The 17,086-nt window shown below is 54.8% G+C and overlaps 7 protein-coding genes across 7 annotated transcripts; 2 read left to right on the top strand and 5 right to left on the bottom strand.

Moving 5' to 3' along the window:
- Positions 1–424: 424 nt before the first annotated feature.
- On the bottom strand, positions 425–3,207 carry B0T26DRAFT_31131 (uncharacterized protein). Its single transcript, XM_060434321.1, has 3 exons — positions 2,814–3,207; positions 941–2,738; positions 425–852 (listed from the first exon to the last, which is right to left on the bottom strand). Exons 1-3 carry the CDS (start codon positions 3,021–3,023, stop codon positions 821–823), a joined length of 2,040 nt encoding a protein of 679 aa, XP_060302528.1. The 5' UTR covers positions 3,024–3,207; the 3' UTR covers positions 425–820.
- Positions 3,208–3,717: 510 nt separating this feature from the next.
- B0T26DRAFT_685239 (uncharacterized protein) lies at positions 3,718–5,774 on the bottom strand. Its single transcript, XM_060440867.1, has 2 exons — positions 5,263–5,774; positions 3,718–5,189 (listed from the first exon to the last, which is right to left on the bottom strand). The coding sequence occupies exons 1-2, from the start codon at positions 5,389–5,391 to the stop codon at positions 3,894–3,896; spliced, it is 1,425 nt and encodes a 474-aa protein (XP_060302527.1). The 5' UTR covers positions 5,392–5,774; the 3' UTR covers positions 3,718–3,893.
- Positions 5,775–6,119: 345 nt separating this feature from the next.
- B0T26DRAFT_31091 (uncharacterized protein) lies at positions 6,120–6,767 on the top strand. Its single transcript, XM_060434317.1, has 2 exons — positions 6,120–6,252; positions 6,386–6,767. Exons 1-2 carry the CDS (start codon positions 6,203–6,205, stop codon positions 6,516–6,518), a joined length of 183 nt encoding a protein of 60 aa, XP_060302526.1. The 5' UTR covers positions 6,120–6,202; the 3' UTR covers positions 6,519–6,767.
- On the bottom strand, positions 6,569–6,831 carry B0T26DRAFT_745672 (uncharacterized protein; the record flags this gene model as incomplete). The annotated part of the gene is made up of 2 exons (XM_060444598.1): positions 6,569–6,730; positions 6,796–6,831. 2 exons carry the CDS (start codon positions 6,829–6,831, stop codon positions 6,569–6,571), a joined length of 198 nt encoding a protein of 65 aa, XP_060302525.1.
- Positions 6,832–7,493: 662 nt separating this feature from the next.
- Positions 7,494–10,331, top strand: B0T26DRAFT_631017 (uncharacterized protein; the record flags this gene model as incomplete). The annotated part of the gene is made up of 1 exon (XM_060436306.1): positions 7,494–10,331. The coding sequence occupies one exon, from the start codon at positions 7,494–7,496 to the stop codon at positions 10,329–10,331; it is 2,838 nt and encodes a 945-aa protein (XP_060302524.1).
- Positions 10,332–10,930: 599 nt separating this feature from the next.
- B0T26DRAFT_745670 (uncharacterized protein) lies at positions 10,931–11,213 on the bottom strand (the record flags this gene model as incomplete). The annotated part of the gene is made up of 2 exons (XM_060444597.1): positions 10,931–11,131; positions 11,193–11,213. 2 exons carry the CDS (start codon positions 11,211–11,213, stop codon positions 10,931–10,933), a joined length of 222 nt encoding a protein of 73 aa, XP_060302523.1.
- A 1,795-nt stretch (positions 11,214–13,008) lies between these two features.
- Positions 13,009–16,675, bottom strand: B0T26DRAFT_670035 (SMC5-like protein; the record flags this gene model as incomplete). Its single annotated transcript, XM_060439133.1, has 5 exons — positions 13,009–13,414; positions 13,451–14,183; positions 14,240–14,312; positions 14,370–15,260; positions 15,314–16,675. The coding sequence occupies 5 exons, from the start codon at positions 16,673–16,675 to the stop codon at positions 13,009–13,011; spliced, it is 3,465 nt and encodes a 1,154-aa protein (XP_060302522.1).
- Between the last annotated feature and the right edge of the window lie 411 nt (positions 16,676–17,086).

Here is a 17,086-nt window from a genome sequence, read left to right as displayed (position 1 = left end):
TCCACCTCCCCAGGATTTGAGTTGGCATTCGCTTCTCGATTCCACATGTTTATGTTTTTATGTTTGCTCTTTTGACTCGCGCGGTCACTTTTCTTAGACAGATCATGCAAAAGCACACTATATTTTTGATAGCGCATCCTGTCAACTTTTCCCCTCTGAAAGTGATTATGACGGTTATTCACCGCCCTGTGTACAATTCACGTCTACATAACCCCTAGGTTAGCAAGTGTCCGGAATCTACGACTCTCTATCTACACTTGGACATCATCAAGTCATGTTTCGGAGGGACAAAGAGGCATGGCCAAGTACAACCAATAAAGCTTGGCTGGACAACAGGAAAAGTTCATTGAAGACACGGCCTGCCATTCTCCGATACTTTGATTCGGGCGAGCTTATGCCATTTATTTGGCGCTACCGTTCTTGCGGGGGGAAAATGCGTGTTGAGAAATAAATATCAATTATTTCTTAATACACTTTTGACTTTGCGATTCCCTTCTTCCGCCCCTTGCTTTTTCATTTTAGAGACCAGGGACCATGGGGGCAAAAGAAGAAGAAATACGGGGGCCATGAAGAAAAAAACGAAAAACGGGAACGAGAAAGAAAGCAAAATTGTTTCCCCGCCCAGTCATGCTCGGCTTGGCACCCTATATTGACAACGCTTGCCAGTCCGGTCCAAGTTAATTCTAGTCCAGTCACTGGAAGAAGTGTCAAAGAGAACGATAAAAGAGGGGGAAGAAAAAAGAGACAACCGAAAGCAACACTCCTTCTCATCAGACCCCACCCAAGAATAAAGACTGTAAATAATAGACAAGCCGAGAACTCACTCCCAATCGTCATCGTCGTCTTCGTTATCTGCAAGAAGTTAGAATTAGCATCGCAGTCAAATCAGTTAATAATAAAACAGAAATACGCGAAATTTCAAGTAAAAGAAAGGACTTACCGCTGTGGCTGACTTTCTCCTTTCGCTTTTGTAGTGCTAAGGCGAGAGCATCGGCCATTCCTCCTCCCCCAGCAGCTGGAGCGACGCCCGCAGGCGGTAGCCCGCTCCCGTGAGGTCCCGTATCTCCGGCTCCGCCCACAGTTGCGGAACTTCGGTCGCGGATCTGGCTGCGGTCGACTTTCTTGAGGGCACCAATGCCGCCTGCTTTTTGGATGTCGCCGAGGACAGCAGCACGTGCCGGCGGCAGGGCAGGAACGGGAATTGGTACGCCAGAAGAGTAGCCTGAGTCGCGGTTCGGAGGCAGTGGCGGCGGTGGCGGGATACCGGCGATACCGGGGCCAGGAGGTGGCGGCGGCGGGGGTGGAGGTGGCCCACTGCTGCCAGAAATTGGGGGAAGAGGGGGGGCTGGGGGGGCATTCGGTGACGGGAGAGGAGGCGGTGGTGGTGCGTTGGACGACGGGAGCGGAGGAGCTGGAGGAGGAGCTGGCGGTGCGCCGAAGGTGGGCAGAGGCGGCGCCGGGGGTGCGTTCGAGGTCGGTAAAGGTGGTAATGGCGGACCTACGCCTCTAGTTGGGAGTGAAGGTGGACGCGAGTTCGCGGGTGGAAGGGGAGGCGCGCTTGACACTGGAGCTTTGGGAGGTAGCGGAGGAGGTAAAGCCGATGCGTATGCTTGGGTAGGCTCCCTGGGTGGCGGAGGTGGAGGGACAGGGCCACGACTGGGTGGCGCCGGAGTTGGCGCCGGGGGAACATTCCGTTGGCCAGTAAAGGGCGGAGGCACTCCAAATCTCTGTGTTGGCTGTGTCGGCTCCGACTGCTCGATCGGCGTCTTTGGAGGCCGGGGCGGAGGTGGCGGCCCGGGGGCCGGGGGAGATAACGCGCCACGGGGATCTGTGTGGGCAAACCTCCCGGCATCTGAGATGGGCGGGGGAACAGCAAATCTAGGCCTAGCAGGAGGCGGTGGGGAGTCGCGCGGCGGTGTTGGCTCACGCTGTACGGGCACTGGCACTGACATTGGCACTGGCACTTCTGACTTGGCCGACCTCCTCGGCGCGGGAGGCGGTGGGGGCGCTACTCCTCTCCGTGGCGGCAAAGGCGCTGGAGCCGACTCGGGGGCTTGGCGGGGTGATGGTGCAGGAGGAGGGGGAGGAGGCGGCGCTCTCAGCCCAAAACCTGAGCCATTCACGGGGGGCGGTGGGGGTAGAGGAGATGGAGATGGCGCCGCATGACGAACGGGCTCTGGCTCCTCAGCCTGCTCAGCTTGCTCTTGCTCCTGCTTGAGAAATTCGATAATAAAGTCCTGATTGTCCTTGATAAAGTCATCCGTTAGACCTTTGGATTTGAGGTCGTCTCCGAAATGCTCCCTCCATAGGGGGTCAAAAGCTTCTAGCGTTGCGAACTCGGAAGGGGCCTTGAAGCCGTTATGGCCATTGTGCCCATTCGTACTACCGGTTCTAACATGGTTCCTCGGGGCCGGAGCCGGGGCCGGGGCACGCGGCGATTCAGGGGGTGTCGGAGCTGAGGAATGTCGATGGCCTCCAAAGATGCCTCCCAGTAGGCCATGATGCTTTTGTTGGCTCTGCGGCGCCACGCCTCCGAAGGGAGTCTTTTGTGTAGCCTTGCTTGCGTTCTTTTCCCTGTCGTTCATCTTCTTCAGGAACTGCTTCGCCTCTTTTTCGTCAACGAACGACAGCCCCGCCAGACACTCCTCCATTTCGAAGGTGTGGAAGAAGACGCGATCTTGGTTGTAGTTCCATGTATCGTAGATTTCCTGGTCCCATATCACTCCTCGGTTTCCGGGCTGGACATGCAGTTAGATCAGGCGGGCACGCAGCTAACGGCGCCGGGACGGGTCAGTGAGGAAAGGACGGCTTACCGAGATGTCCACCATCTTCAACCAGTACGTGTTACCAACGAGGTCATTCGCCAGCACAACGGCACCTTGCAAGCCCGTGTAGGTCCATTTGGATCTGTTGGGGTAGGCTACGTAGAGCCTAGCGACGGCGACGGCTTGGATCTTGTTAGTCTGCTTGGGGACGAAGCGCTTGACCGTCTCCTTGTCATCTTCCTCGAGAATCGACGGCATGGCGGAATCGGGAGAGCGTCCAACACGCGCGCTACGTGTTGCTTAGTGCTCGTTGTTTATTATTCGATGTTGCGCCTTGTAGGCTCGGGGGTGACTAGGCGGGCATGGACTGGGAGCTACCGAGAAAACGATGGTTTTTGCGTCGGCCGTGTGTCGCAAAGCAAAGTAGCACGGCAGGTTAATCGTTCGTAGCTCGATGCGTCAACCGTGGTGTGGGTCAAGGCAAGGCGCTAATTGATTGCTACCTACCAGGCCCAGGGGGGCTTAGGCGTTATCCGTGCTTCAGCTTCAGCTTGGACAAATAGGTAAGTTTGGTATCGTCCAATGTGTAATGTTTCGTATCAGTAATTTCAAACAGATCTACTGGTGGATTGTGGGGGCCGCGGATATAATAGGAGACAAAAGGCTATTTTTGACTTCTGACTTTCTTTAAAGGTGGTTAGGATAATAAAAAGGTTCCGCGGCTTGCACTGGTGTCGGCTTGGAACCACACGGTGTTTGCCTTCCTCGCCTCAAACCCGCTGGGGAATTAGAACGTCGGCATTCCCCATATATTGACTTCTCCAATTAGAGGCAATATTTCGAGCCCCGCCCTATTCTTCGGTGTAAGACAAAATCAAAATAGGAGAGCTTGACGAGAATATTCAAATGTCTATCAGGAATATGTGTGTTTTTACGGCATTTCCTGCAAGCTCTCTAATATGTGTGTGCTGAACTAAGTTAGGTTCTCACCCATGTGTATGTGTTCTATGTGTAATACTGACTCTTGACAGCCTTGACGAAATGTGCATGTAATGAATAATTACACTCAATGACGGTGTGTAAGTAAGGCTTGAATGAAAGTCCGTACAGTGCAACCGCCCAAACCCGTCACTTGCTTGATCCTTCGCCCTTTGCCCGCTCATCCCGTAACAAAGCCAGAAGCTGGGCATCCTGCTTGGCAAATCCGGCCAGTGGGACCTGTTTCCAATCTGGATACGAAGAGATGGCGGCCGCATTATTCTCTCTAGCTGGCATACTCTTCCGCAAGCCTTGGAAAAGCTGTTCCAGGTCGATCATTTCCCGGGAGTTCCCACCGCCCAAGAAGAAGAGATATCGCTGCCACGGACGTCCTCCCCGAACCATCTTGCCGAGATATCCACGCCCACGTTGCTCGAAGATGTCCGTGAAGCGCACCTCGTCCTCGGCCAGGGCGTTGCTTCCGTCGTAGAAATCGCGCACCGGCCACACCATGGGGGGCGAGCTGAACGCGAGCTCCTTCGCCTCAGCAGAAGAAAACTCCCAGTCAATGATGCCCGTGATATTGTGCTCATCATGCACGAGGATATGGTCGCCTTTGTCGTCGCAGTGCTTGAGGTAGAAGGGCCCCGCCCGTGAAGTCGAGTCGGCGACTAGCTGCGGCAGAGCGCTCAAACGCCAGAGAAAGGTGAGATAGTTGTCCACCAGCAAGTTGTTGCCCAACTCAAGGCTGGCCAGCATCCGCAGGTGGTGGCGGACTATAGCTATGTACGATGCCTCGAGTGTGCCGAAGGGGCTAACGCCTGCTCCGGGGTTTCGAACCAGGGCACCTGGGCAAAGGCACCGACTGTGACCTGGCCATCGATTCCCGGGACGAGAGACCCAGACAGCGGGATGGGGTGCTTCTCGAGCTCCAGGTACACGTTGGCCAGCCCCTCCATGACGCGGGCCCGCTGCTCCGCCGTGGCCCGGTTCCAGTCCGGCGGCTTGCCCGCAAGCTTCTCCATCAGGACATACGACGTACCCACGGCATTCGCCAGGGACGCCGGCTCGTAGGCAGACACGTGCGGTGCCGGCACTTGCGTGTTGGCCAAGAACTCCAGTGTTGCTACCTCGCTCAAGAACACGCTCGCCTGGAAGCCGGCTGGTGGGAGGAGGAGGTCGTCGAGGCGGATGCGCGCGAGCCATGTCACGCCATCGACGAGCTCGACGTCTACATGGCAGTTTTGGCCGCCGCATTGGGGAAGAAGTCAAATAGACTCGGGTGGATGGGCTGGAAAGAGCTGTAGTCTGGCAAGAAAGTCCCTGTCGAGCTTTGCTGGCTGCAGACTCGAGAGCCTCAACGTTGACCTTGGCCAATAAGACTTCAAGGTGCCGCTTCTTAGCTGCGCCATACGCGGCATAGTATGCGGTTGGATCATCGTCTTGCTGAAAGCCGAGTCAGCCTAGTCCGTGTCTCGTTGACAAGCCTCGAATGCTTGTTTACTCGAGGCCGACTTACGTAGGTTGGACAGGTGTGCAGTTCCGAGCGGACATGGTCAGCGCACAAGTGAGCCGCGCATATCATACAACTTCCATTGCTCTGTTCGGCAAGACTTCTGCAGCCTTCAACATCACATCGTCGAAGCATCTTGTTTATGTCCGAAACGGCGTATAGAGGCTGGGAGACGAGGGAGGGTCGGGAAGAGTGAATGGGGTGAAGAGGTAAACAAACATCTGGAGCGGACAGGGGTGGCAGTCACAAAGCCGTAGAGTGCATGCGGGCGTCTTGTGTGCATACTTGGTAGGTGATTCGTGACTCGCCTCACGATCAGCTTCTGGACCCTGAGATGGCCTCTACGAGGTATATGTGAGCGTCTCACAATGTCTCTGGAATTGGAGCTCTATAGGCGATCATAGAATGACATTAGAAGTCACCGTTCGGGCCTCTGAAAGCCAAATTAGTAATATTTGAAGAACGGTGCACATCGTTCATGAGCTTGTTAGACATATATCTGTAGATGAACCTCTGTTGTGAAAGTGGGAGGCAACAAACAATTACAGACACTTATATCAATCAATCCAGACTGTGTAATTATCCGCAAAGTGTATGCAGTTGTCGGGGTGCTTAAGAGTCGCAAGCAGCCACAGAGTGGGGTGGGTTACAAAGAGCGAAATACGGAATACAATCTATCGGATACGCTGGCGCTGAACTGTTGATACTGCGACACAGCAACCATCCACTGTGACGAGTTGGAGGCCCAAACACCACCGACTTCGGATTACGGAATCTTGACCTGAATCTCCAGGCGGCTGATAACAAGTAACAATACGGAATAGGAAATTTATGAATCGACTATGATGCACGATGACACGCGTCGAATGCGCAACTCGTCAACGTTATTCTTTGTCACGGTTACCTACCTTACCTAGGTACGGATAGGTAGGTAGGCAGGCAGGCTATGACCTTGAGAGGTCTGCTTCTGTTTCTAGGCCATTCCATGCCTACCGAGTATGGATTTGAACTATCCCGGCTGCCTGCATCCGATATACGGCTGCAGCGGGTTACCTCTCTGACTGCCCGCTCCGTGACCGCCTCCACGGATTAGGCTTTAGCGAATGGGTCTAATGGTGCGAGTGATTAGGGGGCCGAGACACGCAATGAGACAGCACCCCGAGGGTGCGAGACGGCACAAAATCCGTAATGGCAAACAGTTCAGGACATCAAGGTCATGTTCAATCCATGCAATAGGAGACGATACAATGGCAAGAAAGTAATACAAGGTCTAGAATAGGTAGCCGTTCTCTCCTCCTAATCTCCCAGGTATTTATTTGCTGTTAAGCTCAGCGGCCTTGGCGCGACGCTCCTCCTTGGTGCCCTCCTCTGGGACGTTCAGGTCCTGCTTGATGGCAGGGCCGGGGTTCGCCGTGAAGGCCTGGAACTTCTGCTTGACATCGTCGGCCATCTCCTTCATGCGACCGCCGTCGACCTGGATATAAGAGTTAGGAAACGGTAATTAATTTGATGGGAGACATCATTGTTGACGGAACTTACCGCCGAGGTGGGCTTCTTCTCCTGGGTGGTGTCCATGGCGTGATGATGCTGTAGGGCAGGCGTGTGTATCCGTAAGGGCAATCGTTGATAGTAGGTTGGTCGACGAGTTTCAGGTTTGAGGAATCTCGAGAGTAGTTTGGCAAACTTTCGGTATCAACAAGAAAGTGAAGGAGAAGAGCGAAAATAGTATCGGGATCGAGCACGAGCAGTCTTTGTTCTTTTTAAAGGCAAACCTGGGTACGCAGCCCGACTCGCAACACATGCGCCGGTGGGTGTGTAAGTGAGGATGACGTCGTGGTCACGGGTTTACGCGGCCCTCTGTGGCGGTCGAAGAGACTAAAGTAGTTACGCATGGAGTGACACTGCGGGCGAGTTGACCCACTGACCACGCCGAGGCGGGCTGCCCGCATACTCAGCCGTATTAGATCGATCCACCATTCCTTGTCCGCAATAACTGTCAGGGAGTTGTGCAGGCACTCCGTACAAAGCACATACCTACTTACCTAAGGTACCTAGCAGTCATACACAGGAACATGCCAGAAAAACGGCTGCATGCCGCCGCCCAACGTCCAAAGCCAGCGAGTGAGGGTCGCACGCCCGCAAATGGTGTATCTAGTTCGGATTTCGTAGCAAGCGTAAACCATCGAGTATGACACGGCGCATCTGAAAAGACGGGAAGATCCAAACCGTCGCCCGTCATGTCGACCGCAGCCAGCACCCCGCAGCCGCAGCCGCAGTCACAGCCGGTGAAGCTATCGCTGCCTCTGGTGTACCAGCAGAAGCTGTTTGAAGAGCTGCGCAAAGAGGACGAGCTCGTGTTGCTGGCGCGCGGGCTGGGCCTAATGCGCCTCGTCACCAACCTCCTGCACTCGTACGACGCGGCCGGCAACAACCTGATCGTTGTCGTCAGTGCCGAGGACCGCGAGAACGCGTGGATAGGCGAGGCCCTCGCCGAGCATGCCGCCATCAGCATGTCGCCCAAGGCCCGCGGCCTGACCGTCGTCAACACCGACTTCACCACCGTCGGCCAGCGCGAGAAGATGTACGCCGCTGGCGGCATCTTCAGCATCACCTCGCGCATCCTCGTCGTCGACCTCCTGACCAACCTCCTGAATGTCGAGTCCATCACCGGCCTGCTCGTGCTGCACGCCGACCGCATCGTCGCCACCTCGCTCGAGGCCTTCATCCTCAGAATCTACCGTCAGAAGAACAAGGTCGGCTTCCTCAAGGCCTTCTCGGACAACCCGGACCCCTTCACCACTGGCTTCGCGCCTCTCGCCACCATGATGCGCAACATGTTCCTCCGCAAGGCCTCGCTCTGGCCCCGCTTCCACATGCACGTCGCCCAGTCGCTCGAGGGCAAGAAGAATGCCGAGGTCATCGAGCTCGAGGTCCCCATGACCAACGCCATGAAGGAGATCCAGACCGCCATCATGGAGTGCGTCGAAGTCAGCATCCACGAGCTCAAAAAGGGCAACACCGGCCTCGAGATGGACGACTGGAACCTCGACAGCGCTCTCCTCAAGAACTTTGACGTGCTGGTCCGGAGGCAGCTCGACCCCAACTGGCACAGAGTGAGCTGGAAGACCAAGCAGATCGTGAACGACCTGACCGTCCTCAGGACCATGCTGCAGTCCATCGTGTCTCTCGATGCCGTTTCCTTCCTGCAGCAGCTCGACACCATCCACGCAGCGCACTCGCCCCCTCCCGGCTCCACGAGGCAGACCCAGTCGCCCTGGCTGTTTCTAGACGCGGCTCAGACCATATTCGACACGGCCAAGAGGCGAGTCTATTCCGGCAAGCAAAAGGTAGATGCCAACTCTAACATCGACTCGCTGCGGCCTGTGCTGGAGGAGCAGCCGAAATGGGCTATTGTTGCCGACGTCCTGGAAGAGATCGACCGGGATCTGCATTTCGAGCCCGTGGCCCGCGACGACTCTAACGGGACAATATTGATCATTTGTTCGGGCACCAACACATGTCGGCAACTCCGTGACTACCTCCAGACTATGCACGTCAGGCCCAAGACGGAGAAACGGGTAGAAGAATTCCACGACCCAGAAGAGGACGAGCCCTCGGCAGCCTTTATGATGAGGAGAAAACTCCGCAACTACCTCAAGTGGAAGCGCGAGTTCGCCCATGTCAGCGCCACCCTATTCGAGGAAAACCAAAAGGCACTCAGCGGCGCAGTTGATCCTCGGCTCGCCCAGGCGAAGAGCAGAGCTCCAGCAAACAAGAGACGACGAGTCCGCGGCGGCGGAAATGCTGGGTCAGGAGCAGGTTCTGGTCGCCTCGATAACGGAAGCATACGGCAGTACTTTGAGAAGCCCGGCGAAGTGGCCGATTTGATGGCCGAAATCCAAATCACCGAGGAAGAGGCCAAGCAGAATGCAGACGTAATATCAGACCCCCTCGAGGATATGGATGACTACTACCAGATGTACGAGATGCAGGATCTCGTTGTCATCCACGCCTACGACGGCGACCAAGACGAGCACGTCCTCGAGGAGGTGAAGCCAAAGTACATCATCATGTACGAGCCAGACGCCTCGTTCATCAGGCGGGTAGAAGTCTATCGCTCGTCGCACAATGACAGGAGCGTCAAGGTCTACTTCCTGTACTATGGGGGCTCGGTCGAGGAGCAGCGCTACCTTTCTGGGGTTCGGCGGGAGAAGGACGCCTTTACGCGGCTCATCAAGGAGCGGGCCAGCATGTCTATCGTCATGACGGTGGATGCGCACGGCATCCAAGACCCGCAGGAAGCCTTTCTCCGCACCGTCAACACACGCATCGCCGGCGGCGGGCGGCTGGCTGCGACGGCTCAGCCGCCCCGCGTCGTCGTCGACGTCCGAGAATTCCGCTCCTCGCTCCCGTCTCTCCTGCACGGCCGCTCTATGATCATCGTGCCGTGCATGCTGACCGTTGGCGACTACATCCTGACCCCGGACATCTGCGTCGAGCGCAAGAGCATCAGCGACCTGATCAGCTCGTTCAAGGACGGGCGGCTGTACAGCCAGGCTGAGACCATGTTCCTGTACTACAAGAACCCGATGCTGCTGATCGAGTTCGACCAGAACAAGAGCTTCACGCTCGAGCCGTTCGCCGACCTGTCGGGCAGCCTTGCTAGCGTCAGCGCTGCCAACGCCGGCGCCAACGACCTGCAGAGCAAGATCGTGCTGCTGACCCTGGCATTCCCCAAGCTGCGCATCATCTGGTCGTCGTCGCCCTACGAGACGGCCGAGATCTTCGAGCGCCTCAAGACGCAGGCCGACGAGCCCGACCCCGTCGCCGCCGTCCGCGCCGGCCTCGACAAGGACGCCATGGCCGAGGAGCAGACCTTCAACACGGAGCCGCAGGAGATGATGGCTGCCGTGCCCGGCATCACGCTCAAAAACATTACCAACCTGACGCTCGAGACAGAGAACATCAAGGAGGTGGCTAACATGGCGCCCGAAGAGCTCGAGCCGTTTGTTGGCAAGGAAGCGGCAAGGAAGATCCACGGCTTCTTCACCAAGGATCTACTTGAAGACGAGTAACATGTATATCTTGCTGCTGCATTATAATCCACATCTTGGGTTAGAGACCAAGTTTTCAGCCATGCCATGTGGTTTAGAGGCATAGACTAATTACCGAAATGTTTGTAAGTGGGACAGCTGTGTGTAGAATACAACGGTTGATGGTTGTATTTGTATCGTATCGTACAGTACAAGTGGTTTTATCGCGAGAATGGATTTGTCCAATGCCTTTGTCTCTAAAACTACCCTTTCCTCTTCCGTACCGAACGAAGCTGGGGGGTATCTCGAAAAAAAAATGGCTGCTGCTGCTTCTCCTACTCCCGCGCATTTCTTTCCCATCCCTCTCCCTGGCTGACAAAAGGAAAAACGCACAATAACCCCGAGCCCTTGTTTGCCTTTCTGCCTTATCCGGTCATGGTTTTCGCGATTTGTTGGTATAAAAAAGGACTGTGACGTAGAAAAATCTGAGACGACAAGAAAAGTGTATTGTTTTGTTGAGAGAAGGAAAAAGTCGTCGCGCATGCGGGAGTGTTGGTGTTATTGGCGTGTGCCAAAGAAAAAAAGGACGTGGGGTATCGACGACGACGACGATCGACTAAATCAGATCCGTTCAGACCCGATCAGATAGTACTCGTGTGGTGATGCGTGCGTCCCATCCTGCGCCTGCCGCCGCGGCGGCCGCCGCAGCCCTGGCACGTGAGGAAGCCGACGATGATGTCGAGGAACGTCACGACGCCGTTGACGATCGCCATGATGATGGAGCCGATGCCGTTGATGATGGCCATGATTACGCGCCCGACGGTGCGGAACAGCGAGCCGATCTGTGTTCGAGGGTTAGTCATGGTTGTCTATTGAGTGATGAGGAAAATAGCGGTAACGTACGCAAGAGACGACGGCACCCATTGTGACTGATGTGGTTGGTTTTTGTTTGGTGGTGTGGTGTTTGTTTTGATGGTGGCAGAGATGATGCTTTGCTTGTTCTTGTGGATGAAGAAGCTGGTTTTTTTGTTTGGTTGTCGTAGAATGATTGTTCTAGGGAAGGAAAGAAGTGGATGTGTTACTGGGGAAGGCAAGAGCTCCTATATATATCCCTTTCGATTTGCTTTTAATGAGCCCGCCCTGTTATTTTTGCCTAGAGTAGTCACTGGGCGTGTTCGAGAAACCGATATCTGTGACGTCACTGCACCTTCGGGCGGGTGGGCTGCTAGTGCTGTGGTCGTTGGCAACCGCTAGTGCAGACTGCAGGCTGCTAGGCTAGGGTCGATCATCCGAAGTGAGACTCCTCCGATAAAAACTGCGGGCCAGTCAAACAGCCTGGCAAACCGCTCCACCGCCTTTAATGCCAGGATACGAGACACGCCACACCGTTAGAGAACAGTTCCTCTCGTCATAGGAGGGGCCTTTGACTGCTTGTCAGGACCTCTTTTTTCGACGGCATGGCAAGACCTGCCTTGTAAGTGAAATTGGACTACACTGCGTAGCCATACCGCCTGCAGTAATTAGGTGAAAAATGAGGGGAAAGAGCGAAGTGACATCAGGAATCGCGGATGGAGGCCATCCACAACACGCTACTACCTCACGGACTGTTCAGTCCGAAGGGGCGGGTATCAGCCGGGCCTATTTTGTGGCGGGATGGCTGGCTGGCTGGTGACCGCGACCCAAAGGTGGCTGTTACGCTCTCCATGTCTCTCTCGGCTTTGTGCACGAGGCATGTGGCTGATGAGCTGACGAGCCGACGCCAATCTCTCGGCCGCCCTGTATGTTTCTCTTTTGCGTTCGTGGGCTGTTTGATGCGTTTGCTTGCTTTGCTGCGTGGTTGGCTTGCGCTACCTGCAAATAAAAGCTCAATGCGGGGCGATGACGTCGTTACCAATTCCAAGGCTCGTTCTCAGAGCGGGGCTGCTTGCGGCTTACAGCGTGCATGCTTGCATTCGAGAGTAGGGCACCTAGACTAAAGCCTCCCGTTGTTATGTCCCGCTCTCAGCGCAAAGACTGTGACAGGCTCGTCGACTCTACAGCGGCTATGGCTTCCCATCCCAAGGTTGACAGCCAACCTTCTTTCCCGTGCGGTCTGACAGGATGGCGCAGCGTTATTACCAACTGCTCCCGTATATACGGTCCCACGATCCGGTATATATGGTTACATCCAAGACGACAGGGTAGGAAACCAGCAAAGTTAGCCCAATGTTTCGATGACTAGAGTCTAGGACACGCTATCGAATCAAAAGGTGTCATGTAATTAACTACCTACCTACGGTACGGAGTAGGCTACGGAGTAATCGCAATTAGGAAGGCTGATCTCATGGGAAAGATCTTCACCATCAATGACACGCAATGACGGACATAGCATGCACGTCTTATCGGAAATACAACACCCTACAAAGCAAACTTAGGTAAGTGACACCCGGCAACTTCAAAGAGGTCTCCGAGAACGCTTCTCGACGGAATCAGCCGAAATATCAAGCTATCCCCAAGTACACACAGTCTTGCATACGCCGGCCGATTCCGATATAGCGGCTCGGAAAATAACAAGCCTAGGATAGGCTATACTCAAACACACAGTCACACTTATGACCCCCGTCGCTTCATATCATCGCCTACCGAAACCTTTAGTCCAAGACATAAAAAGGTAAAAACAAGAAGCCGTAGGTATATGACACCGTAGCCAGACGCCCCTACTCTCCCCGGACGAGCCAGGCTAACGGCCCATGAGCTTCCGCTGCATCTGCGCAATCTTTGCAAAGTTCATCTTCTCCACGCCGTCCTTGTCGACGTGCTCGCCGTTGACAATAGTGTGAATGCGCATGCGCTCGTCGTAGCGCAGCCCCGTGAGCAGCTTGGGCGTGATGAGAAAATACTGGCTCGTATGCTCGCGGCAGGCAATCTCAACCATGCGCTCGTGCACCATACGCTCGTTGCGCGGGTCCATACCCTGGTTGATCTCGTCGACGACGCGGAACGGCGCCTGCGCCATCGACTGCAGCGACATGAGGTAGAAGATGGTCGACACGGCACGCTCGCCGCCCGACTGCCGGTGCTGGTCTAGCCGCTGAAGCGTCTCATTGTCACTAAAGTCGAAAGACGACCCGAAATCAGCGACACGGCTTGCAAGAAGTGAGAAGGGGGAGAGATAGACTTACCGGAACCTAACCCTGATTTCAATCGCCCACTTCTCAAAGTCATCGTCCTTGTGAACGCCCACCTCGCCGGCACAGCTGATTTGCTCGAAGTTGTAGCTGAAGGCGTCGTTGATTTGGCTCACGAGCTCGTCTAGCTTCGGTTCCCACTGACTCCTAATCGTGTCGATCTTGTTGTTGAGGTCCGTCAATTTGACTGCCTGGGTGGTGTGGTTGACCCGCTCGTGCTCAATCTTGGTCGACCAGTTCTCATACTCTTCTAACGCACGTGGGTTGCTGGCCTGGATAACTTCGAGCTTGGCCTGCTCTGTGTTGGTCTCGTGTATGAGCTCTTCGAGTGTCTTGTCTCTGGCAAGTGCGAGCAGCTCTTCCTTGTCATTGCCTTCTTCAATGAATTCGGCTACTTCCTCTCTCGCTTCTGTTGCGATGCGATACCGCTCCGCCACTTCTTCCGCGAGGTTCTCGAGGTTGTTCTTCTCCTCTTGAAGCATCTGCGTAATCTCAGAGTTTTTATCTTTGAGAACCGTGACTTCCGATTTAGCCTCAATTAGCAGCACCTGAGCCTCAAGCAAGGCCTGGTAGGCGTTGCGAATGTCTGCTATCTTCCGTTGGTGCTCCAAAATTGCTCTAGCTTTGTCCAGAATGGCCTCATTCTGGCGGCGCTCGTCCGCACGAATTCGATTCCTGGCAGCTTCAAGCTCCTTTTGCGTCTGACCCAGAGCCCTCTTCTCTCTTTCTAAAATCATGTCAGCCAAGAAAGAAGGAGCAACCATGGAAGGAAGATGTGCGTACCTATTTTGTTGGGTAGAGCCTGCCACACCTGGTCCGCACGCTGAAGCTCCGCTTTCTGAGTTCGCAACTCCGACTATTGCCACGTTAGCTAAGCTTGACTAGAAAGATGGGGGCGCCACCAGCAACATACTATCGTCTGGTTTATCTCTTTCTGTTGGGCGTCAAAGCCCTCTATTTGCGTCACGTATTTTTGGTTCTGCGCAGACAATTCGGAGATCTCGTCTCTCAATGTATCGAGCTTACGCCTGAGCTCCGTTTTCTCGGCCAAGTCTACTGGCTGATCCGTCCAGAACCGCCCTTTCTGAAATGTGATGACACGCGTGGAGACGGCGCCAGGGCCGTACTCTCTCCGCCGTGCTATGCGGTAGAGTTGTTTTCCAGCAGCGAACTGGCCGATTTTCTCGTCGCGCTGTATCCGATCAAACTGTTCATCGGAAATATCGGCAAGTGAGATGGCCGATGCGTGCAGGCGCCTTTCCGAGCATAGCATAGCCAAGACAGGCTCTGGCCCCTCGAGATAGTCTGACACGTACCCGTCGAGCCCGAACTTAACAAGCTCTTGCTTTGGCATCGGAGGAGTGAAAGTGTTGAGGGGTTTGAACCCGGTTCGGATAGTGACAGAAAGCCCCATTTTTTCATAGAACTGGTTGCTGAGATTCTTGTGGTCGTCTTTTGTTTGGGCCGTGAAACATAGGAAGTCGTTGTCCTGCAACAGTGATTGCACGAGATCCGAGTAGCGCGGGTCCTTGACTGAGCAGGTAAGCATCGGTGGCCCAAAGACTTCCTTTTCGAACTCGCCATGGTTTTCTTTCAGCCACTCCCAGCCCTTGAAGACGTCTTGGTTGAATCTCTTTAGCTGATTCAAGAGCTGACCCTGTTGCGATTCAAAACCTTTGAGCTCGTGGCTCAACGCGATCTTCTCACGTTGTTTCTCTTTTGCCAAAGACTTGATCTTTTCTGATTCCTCCTCGGCCGCTTGGCTGGCTGCCTTCTTGTCCCGCACTATGTGTTCTTGCTCACGCTTCGAGATGTTAGCATATCGTGGAAATGCAGCGCAGGAGTCTAAACACGTACTATTCTTCTGTTCCAATCCGCAGCGTCACATTGAGGCGGCGCCTGCTTGTGAGTGGCTTCCAGATCCGTGATCCTTTTCTTAAATTTTCCGATTTCTTGTTTTTTGGCTCTGAAGCCGTCCATCTCCGCTTTGGACCTTTCGACTAGCTCCTGACATTTGCCCTCGAGGGCAACGACCTGCCCAACGGCATCGTCAGCAGCAGCCTCGGCGGCCTTCAGTGCGTTCTTTCTGCCGTCAACCGCCGACTGGATCCGTGCTTGGTAGTCCTGCTTCTTGTTGACAGCCTGAAGTGACGGGGCAGAGCCTTTTTGAAGGCGCTTCAATTTTTGTTCTGCCGCCTTTCTCCGCTTCTTGAATTCGCTATATTGATGCCGGGCCTCGTTGTATTTCACCACAACGCGCAGCTTCTCAAGTCTGGCAAGCGTGTTCTGGATCTCTTTTCTCTCTCGAATCTTCTCAACGTCGGCCTGCAAGACCTGCCGACGAGCCTCCATCTTGCGAAGCTGCACGCTGCTCTCCTGCGCACTACGCTCGGCGTCTCTCTGGCTCTTGAAGTGCTCCTTTAGTTCAGCCTGCCATTTGATCATCTGCGGAGGAGCAGCCGCGTGTAGCGTCTTTTCCAACAGATCGACGGGGCTGAGACCGGCAAACTCGGCGACCTTGTCTTGGGGCAGGAACTGGCAGAGATTGTCGATCTGGATCCGCAACGACTTCATCAACTGCTGGATGTCCTTGTGCGAGACTCTCTCTCCGTCTATGGTAAACTTCCGGCTGTTATCCTCTCGTTTGATACATAGACTGACAACGTGGTTCTGTGCGGCATTAGGTTTCCCCTGCAGCTCGACCTCGATATGAGCCTCATCCGTTCCATGTTTGACAAACTCACCGAAGCCGCTTGCTCGGCCCAGGACACTCGACGGATATCCCAAGCCTAGACAGATGGCGCAGACGAGGGAGCTCTTGCCAGAGCCGTTGGGTCCGATAACCATGTTCAAGTTAGGGCCGAGGAAGAACTCGACCTCTTCGAATGTCACAAAGTTTTGAACCTTGACGCGGACAATGGCGCCAGGCTGGAAGCCAGAACTCGACACGCCGTTATGCAGTGGGGACACGGCTGCGGCCTGTCGCGGCGGAGTATCATTACTCTCCTCCTCGTCTTCTTCCTCGTCTTCTTCTTCTTCATCCTCGTCCTCGTCCTGGTCATTGTTGTAGACGCGTGATCTTTTGCCTCCTCTCAGCCGCAGCGTGTCAAATATATCGGGCAGCTGAGGTGCACCACTTGCACGACGCGAAGAGTCGCGTCGTTTGCCGTCGTAGCCCATCTCCGGTCGCAGTTCGGAGAATGAGGACTGCGTCACCATTTCGCTGTGAAAGATTGAGAGTAGGCAGAAATGTTGGACAGATTTAAAGGCCTAAAGCTATACCAGGGAAGCTCCCAGGAATTTTTGACATGGCCAGCTTTGCGGGAAAACAGGTGAGTCGCGGGCGAGATGGCGGACGGGATGGCGGATTGAACGATGGCATCGACACCAAAGAAGTGGAAAGCGCGACGCGTCTTTCAATTAATTTAGAGCCAAGACTGCTGAAGGTGCGCTCCCAGCCGGCCGGGTGCTGGGTGGGGCTGAATTTGGTTAGTGGAAGGAAACGCCGCAAGGGCCTGTAGCCAATGATGTGCGCCCCCCCTTGTCATCCTTCAGCCCCCACAATCTTGTCTCGACTTCACCTCTTTGCTCACTTACACGAGATGCCCGGCTCGTTGAAAAATTCCACAT

This window comes from Lasiosphaeria miniovina (genome assembly GCF_030549165.1).
Source record: "Lasiosphaeria miniovina strain SMH2392-1A chromosome Unknown B0T26scaffold_1, whole genome shotgun sequence".
Taxonomy (NCBI): Eukaryota; Fungi; Ascomycota; class Sordariomycetes; order Sordariales; family Lasiosphaeriaceae; genus Lasiosphaeria; species Lasiosphaeria miniovina.
The sequence above is the reverse complement of the archived record's forward strand: the minus strand, read 5'-3'. Positions and strand labels throughout refer to the sequence as shown.